Consider the following 13,191-nt stretch of genomic DNA (forward strand, 5'->3'; position numbering starts at 1 on the left):
TTCCGGCGCGGCCATGACCCGGTTCCGCGGCAGCGCCCGCCCCGCGCCGCCATCTTGAGCGCGGCGCGGCCGCGGCGCGGCGCCATCTTGAGGGCGGCGCCGCCATGGTGGGAGTGGCGGGTGCCGGGAGTCAGGGAGCACCGGGATCGCTCGCGGTGGAAAAAGCTCTGAGCTCATCGAGTCTAATCTTTGACCGAACACCACCGTGTCAAGCAGACCAGAGCGCTGAGTGCCGTGTCCAGGCTTTCCTTAAACGCCTCCAGGGACGGTGACTCCACCACCCACCTGGGCACCCCCTTCCAGTATCTGACAAACCTTCCTGTGAAGAAATGCTTCCTGATGTCCATCCTGACCCTCCTCTGGCACAGTTTAACACCATTTCCTCTCATCGTGCCCTTTGCTCCCTGAGAGCAGAGCCTCTGTCTCACTACAACGTCCTGTCAGAAACTGGAGAGCAAGAAGGTCCCCCTGATCCTCCTTTTCTCCAGGCTGAGCCCCCTCCAGCTTCCTCAGCTGCTCCTGGTGCTCAAGCCCCTTCCTCAGCCCCATTCCCTTCTCCAGACACGCCCCAGTGCCTCAATGGCCTTCTGGGATTGAGACACCTGGAATTGGACAGAGCCCTCAGGGTGTGAACTCTCCAGTTGCGAGTACAGGGGCAGAATCACTGCTGTGGGACACACCATAGGATACTAGAATGGTTTGGGTTGGAACTTAAAAGATCATCTTGTTATCTTGTTCCCCCTGCTGCCATGGACAGGGACACCTTCCGTTATCCCAGGTTGCTCCAAGCCATGTCCAAACTGCCCTTGGACACTTCCAGGGATGGGGCAGCCACAGCTTCTCTGGGCACCCTGTGCCAGGGCCTCCCCACCCTCACAGGGAAGAATTCCTTCCCAATATCACCATCCTACCCTTCACTGATGTGCAGAGGGCCATGCAGAATCACCCAGGGCTGCTGTGCCTGCTGCTGTGACCACAGCCATCACACAGCCATGTCCAAGGAGAGCAGCTGGCTCCAGCAGTGTAGCTCCACATAGTTCCTATCCCAAATCTCAAGTACAGACAGGACCAGAGCGCTGGAATTTCCAGTTACGTGTATGCTTCAGGAATTTTGTTCATAGAAAATGTGTTTTAAAGATGACCCATAAAGGAAGATGAATAAGTTGCTATTTTCTTCCTGCTTGATTGTTGCCATTTAAGGCCGTGAATTACATTAAGGGTAAATTGGGGGTTTCACTTAGAAATAGCAAGTGCCTCAAGTCTTGATTATGTATTTTGCTTCTAGGCTTGTGAGAGAGCTCTGGAGTCAAAGAGGAAAACCATTTTTAGCTCTTAGATGAGAGACAGCCTCTGCAGAGGATCTGTACCTGCTTTGTTTGTCATGTGTTTCACTTAAATAAAAGGTAATCACAAATTAAATCCGGAGGCCTTTCAGTCAAGACTGACTTGTTTGACATCTGGGAAAAATACCAACCTACCATATTTGCAGTCACCAGAGAAAGCAGAGACCAGGGTGGAGGAGACCTGCATTTCCAATGCAAATGATAAATAAAACCAGCAGTGAGTCCCAAAGGCAGAGTGAAGGCCCTGCCCAGAAAGCCAGGGTAGCTGGAGCAGCTGGCATTTAGAGTAGCCACAGGTTCCCTCCAGCCCTGGGGCGTACAGCGACCACAGAGCAGCTGACAACCCCAAATAAGGACTGGGAACAGAGGGTGGTGTAAGGGGCTCCTGAGGAGAAACGAGAATTTGTAAGAGGAGCTGCATTTGGACTTGTGATCCACCAAATAAACGAGCAGTGTGTTGGTGCAGATCAGACATGGAGGCTGAGCATGAGGGAGAAGTGGGCAGTAAAGGAGGAAGAAACTGAACATCTACATCGAACTCTGGCATTTCTCTTCATGGCCCTGGGAGGTGGCCAGGCAGTGATAGAGGAAACCCTCCTTGCTGTGCCTCACTTCAGGAATGCTCTTCATGTGGGTAGACTTTGGTCATCTTACAATCAATATACATTTTCCTAGCCCAAACAAGGCAAGGCACATCTCATGCTGTCCCAGTCCAGAAAGGCAAACAAATTATTACCACTATCAAGGTATTTTAAAACAAAATATCTTAATGTTCAAGGCCAGTCTGTCCTGGGGATTTGATTTTTTTCCTCAGGAAAGTCTTGCTTCAGTTCTCTCTTCTGATTCTTCTTAAGACTGATACAGGCTGAGTATCTTTTTGTCAGCTTGACTAAAGCCCAGCTGTGCTGTAGCAGCCACAGCACTCGGTATGCTTGGGTGGATTGGTAGCTCCACTGCTGGAAGTGATTCTCAATCCCTGATACGGTTTAATACTGTAAGGCCTGCTAATGTGGATTACAGATGGGTATAATGCAAGTCAGGACAGGCTCCAGGTCAGCAGTCCTGCAAAGAATGACTTCAGAGACCAAGACTGCTCTTCATCTGAGCACAGCCAATACCACAGACCCACCCCTGAATGGGTACCTTGGAATGGCCATTTTCTAAAGCTGGTGCTTTGCATCCTCCGAGGGGACTTCTGCAAGGAGGCCAGTTTAGTTTGAATGCTCTGAGATTCCCTGGGATTCTTCCACACAGCCAGCTGGCATCTCTCCCGGAGGAGCACATGCTCACTAACGAGAGAACAGGACCCTCCCCATCCAGGGACCGTTTCTGGTCAACTGTCCCTGACACAGCTGAGAGACAATGAGGCCCTTCAGGGCTAAATCCCGAGAGCTGCAACCATCTCCTTTGCCAAGGACATCACTAATTCCCGGCGGTGGCTTGATTCCATAAGCAGCTCAGTGAGGTGACTTTCCAGGTCAGCAGCTAATTGCAGGTGAAGTGCCAGCGACTGTCTCCAGCAGGAGGGGAAGTTGGGAACTCTGAGGGAAGAAAGGGTGTAAAATATGTTTGCTCAGCTCTCTTCAGCTGAGCCATCTCTCCCGGGGCAGCTACAGGGAGGTAGGAAAGGGCTGGAAGGATCTAGAGCCAAATCCCGCCATCTCTGCAGCCTGAGGAATTCTGGAACATCACCATGGCTGAGCCAGACAGGGGGACACACTCAGCCTGGCCCATAGGTGGACATATTAAAGCTTCTGCTCTCCCTACAGCTCCTGGCTATTTGTGTTCTGGAGAAGAGGAGGAAATAGATCACTGATTATTCCCTACACAACTTCTCCTTTGAGTCTAACAAAGCCAGGACATGGCTCCTCTACTGCCCTCCCTGACAGGCCTCTTGGCATTTCCCCACCTCTGTGAAACAGTGAGGGGTGAAATGAACTCTCTGAAACTCCATGGCAGAGAAACTGTGCTTAAAAAAATCCCCTCTCTTCCAGCACTCGACATTTTTGAGAAGAAACCACTCTGGGCTCCCCCGTGCTCGCTGGAGTTGGGAGCAGTGAGTAATGCTTGCAGTTGTCCCTGCCCGGCACCACATTCTTTTCTCCAGCATGTAATGGCCCAGAGGAGGGATAAATGGAGCCTTGCTGGAGCAGCCTGCAGTGTGGCTGTGCACACCATGGCCTCACGCTGGACAGGCATCAGGAAGGGCTGTGGAAGGCTCAGCCTCATTTTACTGAGGGGCTGGTTACCCAAAACAGCAAGTGAAATGGGAAGAAAGAAGAAAAAGCCCTGCCAAGTGTTCACTAACAGCATACCTCCGTTGGCTGTGGAGAATGAAAATCATCCCGACTGCCCTGTGTCCAGCAGCTCTGCATCAGTCTCCCTGTGCCCACACCTCTGCTCACCTGAGCTGCTCTCAGCCCCGGGCATTTTGCTGCTCACTGGTTTCTCACCACCACCAGTTTCTTCTGTTCTTTGTGTCTCAGTACATTTTCCCACAGTGATCAGTGACCGTTTCAGAAGAGGCTGAAGAAAAGCACCCCATTTCCCTACTGCTGTCATCTCTTCTTGGCTTCTGGCCTTTTTCCTACCCCACTCCCACCAGCTCCCTCCCCAGGAGCTGCCATTGCCTCTTCCTCACCCCATTTCCCCAAGACCTCAGGTTATAAGCTCAGTTTGGGCCTTGCTCCAACCTGTTTCACCTCCTCTCTTGTAAACTAGCACTTCCAGTACTCATCAGCTCAGCCCAGCGTCTGCACCTCCAGCCCTGCCAGGCTCCCACTGCACCCAGGAGGGAGCCTGGGGAGATGAAGGGCAGAAACCGGCAGGTCCACCCTGAATACAGTACGATGCCAGAGCAGGAGCAGGGCAGGCAGAGGATTAAAGAGGAACTAGAGCCTGTTCCCCACCTTTCATCTGCTTGAGCATGACACAATCACAGACATTAGCTCTTCAAAGGCAGGCGAGGGTGGCAGAGCCTTGGGGAAGCTTCACTCCTGAATACGCTCCCAGGTCTGGTCTCTGAGCTGGCAACAGTGTTACCTGGCTCAGCTTTTCCTGGTTCAGCTTTTCCTGGTTCCTGACCCAGTAGCCTCAATCTTCTGTCTCCTTTCCACAGATGTGACTCCAGCTCTGGGGACTTGTGGACATCACTGTACCCAGCAGGGTCGCAGCTTTGTGAGGGTCACCCCTGCTCTTTTCCACAAAACCAGCAGAGTTGACTAAACAAGGCTGAAGCTTCACAGAGGGTTTGGAAGCTCAAAGGATGGGTACACAGTCAGTAAGCCCAAAACCTTCCTGGCAAAGGCTGGGCTGGAGGCAGGTACCGGCACTGGAGCTGTGTCACTCACCCTGCCAAAGCTTCCTCCTTCCTTCCTGCACCTTTTTCCCAGCCCCACCCAAGTAACACTCCAGTAGCCCTGCTCTCTGAAGTCAGTTTTTTCCACTTCACAGGACTTTCTCTTGTTTTCACCTGAAAGCTGCTCCACCCAGCCAGCACACTGGCAGGGTATGAGTCTCCCTACCTGAACCTGCAAATTGGGAGCAGGACAGGCAAGCTCTGATACCTGGAGCAGGGAGAAGCAGGGACACTGCCCCATGTAAAGCTGCAGACTAGTCAAAAGGAGCCGTGGTGGAGGGAGAAGGCAGCTGCTTTGGCTTTGTTATGGGATCAGCACACCCCACTTGCTTGCATCAGTCCAGCACATAAAACACTCAGGAGGGAGACACACACAGAGCAACATTTGGGAAGGTGCAGGTGAATTTCCCATTAAGGCCAGCTCCTTCAGCAGCTCCCTGTTGCACACACGGGCATTATCTGGAGAACTCCAGCCCCCAGCAACCTTGGAGACTCACAGGTTTGGCAGGCTCAGTTCTACCCCTCCCTGTATCACCCAGAGCCATCTGCCTTGTGCCCCGAAGCACCAGCATCCCCCCCAGCCAGATAGCAGAGCTGTGCAGTCTGGCAGGGCAAGATCCAAGGAGGGAGCAACTGTCAAAAAATGGCATGAGAAGAAAGAAAATGAACAACCAACACCAGTCAAGCCTCTATGGTGTGCACTTTTATTTCAACTGGTCTTAAGTCAGTGTACAGGTAGCCCCTCCCTCCCCCACATACTGGCACCACTTCTAGACCCTGTGGGGGACTGTAAAGCCTTCATTCACATCTATCACTGGGGAACACAGGCTGCTTGCTTGACAAATCGAAGAGAAAAAGGATCAAGTGTGTTTTGTTTTTAAGGCGGAAAGATACAAAAAGACACTTGTCGGGTTACATAATTTACAGACAAGCAATTATAACCTAACACCAGCTGTAACTGGTGGACTCCCTCCGAGCTGGGCTTTGCCTTCACAGAGGCGAGTAACTTCCTGTAACAATGCATTATAATATTTGGAATGACTATTAAAAAAACCAAAAAAATGTACAATCAAAGTCCTCAGATGCATTGTAGAACTTTGGGGGCGTTCGCTCCGACATGTTTCATTTTAAGAATGCTGCTGACACCTTCACCGTTCCAGTTTTTTAATCCTGAGTCAAGCGCCAAAAAAAAAACAAATAAAGCCATGCCAATCTCGTCTTGTTTTATGCGCATTTATGGGTTTCGTTTCATCACAAGGGTGTGGGTGTTGGAAACAGTCCGGTTTAGAAGCATTTGCGGTGGACAATGGAGGGTCCGGATTCATCGTACTCCTGCTTGCTGATCCACATCTGCTGGAAGGTGGACAGGGAGGCCAGGATGGAGCCCCCGATCCAGACAGAGTATTTGCGCTCAGGTGGGGCAATGATCTGCAAGGAAGAGGAGGAACCAGTCAGCCACAGCATCGTGCTACGCCACAGCCCACGCACAGCCCTGCAAGATGGAGCTGCCTAATTCCCTTATCTAACCTTGGCCAAGATACCATGAAGTCCAAACAGGATCAAGACACAACCTCACACACCCACCACCTCCCTCCTTTGCAGTCAGTCTTTACTCTAATCCCATTATTCATGCAGTTGGGTGGGTGCCATCCTGTCCAGCCCAAGGCCATTAAGGCTGTTCCAGACAGACATGGTTTCTATCTTTTGCAGCAAGGCTCCAGCATACCACCCCCTCCACACATGCTGCATATTTCAGCCAAACAGGGGTGCTGAGATGTTCCCCCAACTCCATCCTACCTTGATTTTCATTGTGCTGGGTGCCAGGGCTGTGATCTCCTTCTGCATCCTGTCAGCAATGCCAGGGTACATTGTGGTACCACCAGACAGCACTGTGTTGGCATACAGGTCCTTACGGATATCCACATCACACTTCATGATGGAGTTGAAGGTAGTTTCATGGATACCACAGGACTCCATACCTGTGAAGAAGCAGAAGTTTCAAATTAACAAGAGCTCAGACTAAGTCCAAGAAGCCTAAGAGGATACTACAGGCAACCAAGAGACCAGCAGTCCTTTCAGCAGGAAGGATACAGAGCCATGACTGGGAAAGACTCAGTCTCTGGCTCTACTGACCCAAGTTCCTCAAACAGCTTTAAGCTGGATAGGCAGCAAGACTGACTGGTGGGCAGCAGAAGCCTTGCCACAGACCAGCAGTAAAACATGGTTCATCACTGCCATGGTCTCCAGGTCATCCTTCACAGAGCATTAAGGGGCAACAGAGTATCCTAGAAAAGTTGGACTTACCCAGGAAAGATGGCTGGAACAGGGCCTCAGGGCACCTGAACCTCTCATTGCCAATGGTGATGACCTGGCCATCAGGGAGTTCATAGCTCTTCTCCAGGGAGGAGCTAGAGGCAGCTGTGGCCATCTCCTGCTCGAAATCCAGGGCGACGTAGCACAGCTTCTCCTTGATGTCACGCACGATTTCCCTCTCGGCTGTGGTGGTGAAGCTGTAGCCTCTCTCTGTCAGGATCTTCATGAGGTAGTCCGTCAGGTCACGGCCAGCCAGATCCAGACGGAGGATGGCATGGGGGAGGGCATAGCCTTCGTAGATGGGCACAGTGTGGGTAACACCATCACCAGAGTCCATCACGATACCAGTGGTACGACCAGAGGCATACAGGGACAGCACAGCCTGGATGGCTACATACATGGCTGGGGTGTTGAAGGTCTCAAACATGATCTAGAGAGAGAAAAGAAGGGGTTGACTCAACAGCAAAATACAGGGTTCTTGCTACCCGTCTATACCAATTCCATGCAAACGGTCTTGTTTTTCCCCCTAGATAAGAAGCATCTCTACACTTCCCTTCAAAGTCCATGCTTATCTCACCTGGTCTCCACCCACACCTGCCTGAGCAGGGACACCACTGCCACAGACCCATCCACGTATCACAGCAAGGAACAAAACAAATGCCAAGTAAACTACGGTACAGTCACTCAAGGGCTGTAAATGGATTAGTGTGCCTAGTCAGAAACAGCAGTTAGACAAGGTGCTAGTTCAGTCTCAGAGAAAGCCAGCTTAGAAGAGAGCAAACAAAACCTGTCAAGGTCCAGCAAAGAGGAGACTCAGGTCAGGAAAGGAAAACCCTGTAAAGATGGCAAAAGGGAGAATAGTGGTGAAGGAGGAGAGAGAACAACATGGAAGAGGAGAGCTGGCCTGCAGCAATTAGCTGCTGTAGCTCCATGCTGCAGAGTTCTACACACCTGTGTCATCTTCTCTCTGTTGGCTTTGGGGTTCAGGGGAGCCTCTGTGAGCAGCACAGGGTGCTCCTCAGGGGCTACTCTCAGCTCATTGTAGAAAGTGTGATGCCAGATCTTCTCCATGTCATCCCAGTTGGTGACAATACCGTGTTCAATGGGGTACTTCAGGGTCAGGATACCTCTTTTGCTCTGGGCTTCATCACCAACGTAGCTGTCTTTCTGACCCATACCAACCATCACACCCTGCAGAACAAACACCACGTGGTAAGTACAGCTGAAGAGTGGATAACTCCCTTTACCCAAAGCTAAGTCGTCAATTATTGTTCCTTTGCTGTCACCTCTCTATCAGGAAAGGCATCCAGTCAGCTGCTGTAACACACACTGCACAAAGGCTCTGCAGGAGGCTGGATTCCCCACCAGTGGTGCTGCAGTGCACAGGTCTCTTAACGTACAAAGCCAAATAGAAGGGCTTCTTGCCTCTAGGGGAACCACTTCCACCTAAAACTCCCCTCTTTTGTTAGACAACAAGCACAACCAGCCACCTACCTGATGTCTGGGGCGACCCACGATGGATGGGAAGACAGCACGGGGAGCATCGTCCCCGGCGAAACCGGCCTTGCACATACCGGAACCATTGTCAACAACGAGCGCGGCAATATCGTCATCCATGGCTGGCTGCGGGAGGAGAGGAGAGAAGGAGACATGAGCATCCCCACTCACGCCGAGCCCCGTCCCGCGGCGGCAGGCGGGAAGGGAAGGCGATGGCGGGAAGCGCAGGCGATGCCGCCAAGGCCTTCCCCACCCATTTCCTTCCTGCCGGCGCCGCTCCGCTTCGCCCGGCGCCCGCTAGAGGGGGCGACGCCTCCCAGATTTCGGCACTGCGCGGATTTGGGACAAAGGAAGTCCCTGCGCCCTCTCGCATTATTACCATAAAAGGCAATGGATGGAGCGCGCCGCGCCTCGCCCGCCACCGGCTGTCGGGGGGACGGCGGCGGCCACTCCCCGGAGCGGGCGGGCGTGGCCGCCACACCCCAGCGCCCCGCCGTGTGCCGCCCAGCGGAGCTCGGTGCCTCCGCACAGCCCCGCCGGTCACGCCCGGTGCCCCACCTTGAGCCGGCCGGCGGGGCTCAACACCTCCGCACAGCCCCGCCGGTCACGCCCGGTGCTCTCCTCAGAGCCCCGCCATGTGCCAGTCAGCGGGGCTTGACGCGCCCATCCAGCCTAAGGGGTTACGCCCGGTGCCTGCCGTGTGCCAGGCACAGCCAGCAGGATTCGACCCCTCTGCACAGCCCCCTCAAAGCCTCAGCCAGCCTCTACAAGAAACCGCAGCTGGACAAGCACTGGCCACCACGCCCAGTTCACTAGTCAAGCGTAACCGGGGCTCTGCCCCATCGACCGGCGGCACCACGGGCGGGATTAAAGCCAGCCCCTTATGCAATTGCCGCCCGCCCAGGCTCAGCCCCGGCGGCTCCGGCCGCGCCGGTGTAATCTGGTGGCGGGGGGGCGACGGCAGCAGCTGCCGCACATGTGCCGCCCCGCACGGGCAGCCTGGGAAGTGTAGTCGGAGCCGGAGCGGGCAGCCCGCCTGCACCTGCGCTCCGGGCACACGGGGGGTCCCCCCTGCGCCCCCAACCCCGCATTGTTCCCATCCAAAGCCTCGCCCCGCGTAGGGGGTGCCGCCCCCTCCCCGCAAGCAACAGCCAGCACGACTATTCCTATGTGCGAGCCGGGGGGGCCGCGCCCCTCCTCACGGGGGACAACGCCCCCGGGCCCCGACCCCGGCACGGGCGGCTCCGCGGAACAGACAAAGCCCCGCGCCCCCCGTCCACGCCGCCGCTCCCGGGACACAGCAGCCGAGCCGCCCGCTCCCCCCGTCCGCACCAGCAATCCTCTTACGGGGCGGATTAGCCCCGCGGGTGGCAGAGGCGCGACCCCCCTCGGCAAGCATCACCCCCGAAACCGGCCTTAAAACCGCGAGCTGCGCCTCTATCCCTTAAAACGCGGCAGCGCGCTACGGGGCCGCCACCCCGCCACCGCACAAAGGGCGCGCCGTGTCCCACAAACCCCGAGATTCGTAATAACACTGGCTCGTTACTGTTCCCGTTAATATCGCCACCGTCCGAGCCCCCCGTTGTCGCGGTGCCGCTCTCACCTTTGGGGAGTTGGCGCGGTCGGAGCCGGGGCGGGCGCGAGGCGGCGGCGGGAGCGGGGCGCGCGCGCGGTGAGGGCAGGCAGAGCTCGCGGCGGCTCCCGCCCGCCGCCCGCGCGCGCTTTATATCGGGCCGCCGCCGCCGCCGCCTCGCCATAAAAGGAAACTTTCGGAGTGCGCCGCTCCGATTGGCCGCGCCTGACCACGCCCCCTAAGCCTTGCCCCGCCCCGCCGCCCCGACAGGGGGGAAAATATTGGGGTGGGGGGGGGAAGCGAATGGGGCTGGGGTGGGGGTGCGGCCCCGGGGTCCCTGCGCTGCCGCGGGCACCGGGCTCCTGCCCGTGGCACCGGGCTCCCGCCCGTGCCCGCCGCACTCCGCGGTGCTCCGGTACCCCCCGTGCAGCCCCCCCCCCACCCCAACCCTCAGACAAAGCCCGGCGGGTGCGGGTCCCGGCCCGTTCGCCCCCTGTGTCTGTGGGAGCCGGGCGGATGCAGCCCCCCGGAGGGAAGGGGGTGCGCGGGGGCAGCGCGGTGCGGGGTCCCGGGGGGGGGGGGGCTGCTCGCCCTGCCCGCCGCGCTGCCCGGCGCGGGGCACGTGGAGCGCCCGTCACCTGCAGCCCTGGGCCGGGCGGGCTCCGGTGACCCCGGCCGGGAGCGGGACGAGCGGGACGCGGGGCCAAGTTCACTGCTGATGTCAGCAAGCGGCGGCGACAGGCTCCTGCCAGCAGCCACCAGGCCCTCGGCCCTTGGACCCGCCCGGGCAACCGGGAACGCCGCCGGCGCCACCGAGCACTGTTAAAGCCCGTGCGCCTACGGTGGCGGCGGGACCGGGGAGAAGGGAACGCTCCGCTGGCTCTGGCTCAGGCATCGAGTCAAGCAGGAGACCCTGGTCCCCGCTCTCCATCCTGCCCCGTGCTGGCAGGGGACACCACGGGAGCAGTGGTTTGGTCAGATTGGAGCAATATTTGTTTCTGTCCTCTGATCCAAACCTTGCTGGAGTAGGAGACGTGGCTGCTCCAGCCCAGGCTGCCTTTCTGCAGTTCCCTTCTTGCCTGTGACCATCCAACACGGGTCGGGAATAAAGGGGAGGGCAGCGGCCGCAGAGCAGCAGGCAGCAGCAACCAGAGGGCTTTGCGTCTCCAGAGTGTTGTGCGAACACGGGCTGATTAATCAAGTTAATTAAGCAGTCCTGTAAGTAAAGTAGCAGCAGCCACTCGCAATCTGTTGCCGGCTGGAAGCACAGAGACTTCAGCGTGGGGACCTTGGATGTGTAATCTCAGCCGTTTGAAAACAGTAGTGACAGGCTAAAAAAAAAATTCTTGGTAAAAAAAAAGGCTCAGAATGCCTGTTCTCCATGGGTTACCCCTTGTCCAGCATCACAGAGATGGGAGTCAGGCCTGCAGTCAAGGTCTTGCAGGCCACACCAGCAAAGCTCTTTGTCATCAGGGAGCTGCAGAGATCACAGTGAGGATGAGGATGGGGCTCTCTCCCCAAACTGCCCGTGTGGGTCTCACTGAAGGGGTCCCAGGCATTATTCACACCCCCCCCCTTCATTACTCCTGCTGTGGGATGAACAAAGGAGGAGAGCAGCAGGAGGAACCTGCAAAAGCTTGTTGAGATGGAGATTTGCAATTACTTGGGGGGATGGGAGGCAACAGGACACCAGACATGGATGGGAATACGAGTGAAACCCTTTTCCTTTGGATGGCATCCCCTTCCCCAGGGGTGCCTTGTCCTGGTGAAGGTGCCCCAAAATTCAGCACCACAGCTGCGCCCAGGTGGGTGCTTTGGAGGGGGTGGTAAAGAAGGACAGGAGACCTGTGAGCTCTTCTGGGCCACCCCAGGGCCATGCCTCATCCCACAGGGCAGAGGTGGCCACGGTGATGGACGTGTCCTGCCAGGCCACTTTGGGATTATGCCATCCCCTCCTGTCTGGAGATGGCCACAGTGATAAAGGTGAGATAGCCCAGGAGAGTCCCTGCAGGAAGCCCTCAGTGGAAGGGGACCCAACCTAGGGTTCCTGCAGGGCCATGCTGGAGCAGAGCTGCCTTTGCCTGGTCATTCCTCTGTCACCTCACTGTGGATCGTGCAAGATCTCTTCCCTCGCAGCTTCCCTGGCAGTAAAATGGGAGTCATTGCTGTTAATTACCTGCCTCATGGGGAATTAATTAATGTTTGCATTCCACTTTGAAAAGGCTGATTATTAATTAGAAGATTATACGTCAAATAAGGGGAGCCACAAGGCATGGGTAGAGCTGATGACCCTCGCAGCTGACAAGTGTTGTCCACCGATGTGCTGACAGAGCAGGAAAAAGTCCAACAGTACCGCTGGGGTGATGGGTTTGGGATGGGGAACATCAGGTCAGGGCCAGGTGGAGAGGCCACCAGGCTCATGGGTGTCTTGGGCAGATGGATGGGGCATGCATGAGACAGGTGGGATGCTGCACTCTGCTGCATCCCTGTGAGCAGCTTGGGTGGAGCCAGGCTGGGGAGCCGCGGTGCGAGACAGCCCATTAGGCAGGGATGGAGCTGCCAGGCAATTACTCTTGATTATTGGACTGAATCAGAAGGCAATCAATCTGCCAGCATCCGGAGGGCAGCAGCACCAGCTCGTGTCTCCTGGCTTTAGGGGCAGCGAGGTCTGGCCTTGGTGGGATGGCAGGATGTGGCCCTCCAGCACATGGCTGGGTGCCACCACTTCCTCCCAGGCTGAAGACACCTTGACAGCAAAGCCACCAGCTGGTCACCATGTTCACCACTGTGTGATGGGCCAGGCCACCTCCCTGGCCATGGCTGGGGCTCTCTTCCCATCTCTTCTGGGATGTTGCAAGAGCTGAGAGGAGAGAAAAGGGAACCAAGCAAAAAGCTTCCTGGCTGTCGTGTTACCTTTGGGCAGACATCACAAGCTCCCAAGTTCCCATGTTTTGCTTCATCTCTCCCTGCTCGTCCTTGGTGCCTGGCTCACACCGACTCTGGACAAAACTATGTGAGGGAGGATCCTCCTGCCCTTCACCAGCTGATATGGCTGGGCTTGAATCGCTGCACTTGTGGGACAATATGTGAGCTCTGCTTTCCCCTCG

At 56.1% G+C, this 13,191-nt stretch overlaps 1 protein-coding gene and 1 long non-coding RNA gene across 2 annotated transcripts; one reads left to right on the top strand and one right to left on the bottom strand.

Moving 5' to 3' along the window:
• The first annotated feature begins 24 nt into the window (after positions 1–24).
• Positions 25–1,425, top strand: LOC128796263 (uncharacterized). The gene is made up of 2 exons (XR_008433758.1): positions 25–1,088; positions 1,286–1,425. It is a non-coding gene; the product is annotated as an uncharacterized LOC128796263 (long non-coding RNA).
• Positions 1,426–5,382: 3,957 nt separating this feature from the next.
• Positions 5,383–10,210, bottom strand: ACTB (actin beta). The gene is made up of 6 exons (XM_053958019.1): positions 10,115–10,210; positions 8,509–8,637; positions 7,966–8,205; positions 7,006–7,444; positions 6,499–6,680; positions 5,383–6,129 (listed from the first exon to the last, which is right to left on the bottom strand). The coding sequence occupies exons 2-6, from the start codon at positions 8,629–8,631 to the stop codon at positions 5,986–5,988; spliced, it is 1,128 nt and encodes a 375-aa protein (XP_053813994.1). The 5' UTR covers positions 8,632–8,637; positions 10,115–10,210; the 3' UTR covers positions 5,383–5,985.
• Between the last annotated feature and the right edge of the window lie 2,981 nt (positions 10,211–13,191).

Source organism: Vidua chalybeata, chromosome 16 (assembly GCF_026979565.1).
Source record: "Vidua chalybeata isolate OUT-0048 chromosome 16, bVidCha1 merged haplotype, whole genome shotgun sequence".
NCBI lineage: Eukaryota > Metazoa > Chordata > Aves > Passeriformes > Viduidae > Vidua > Vidua chalybeata.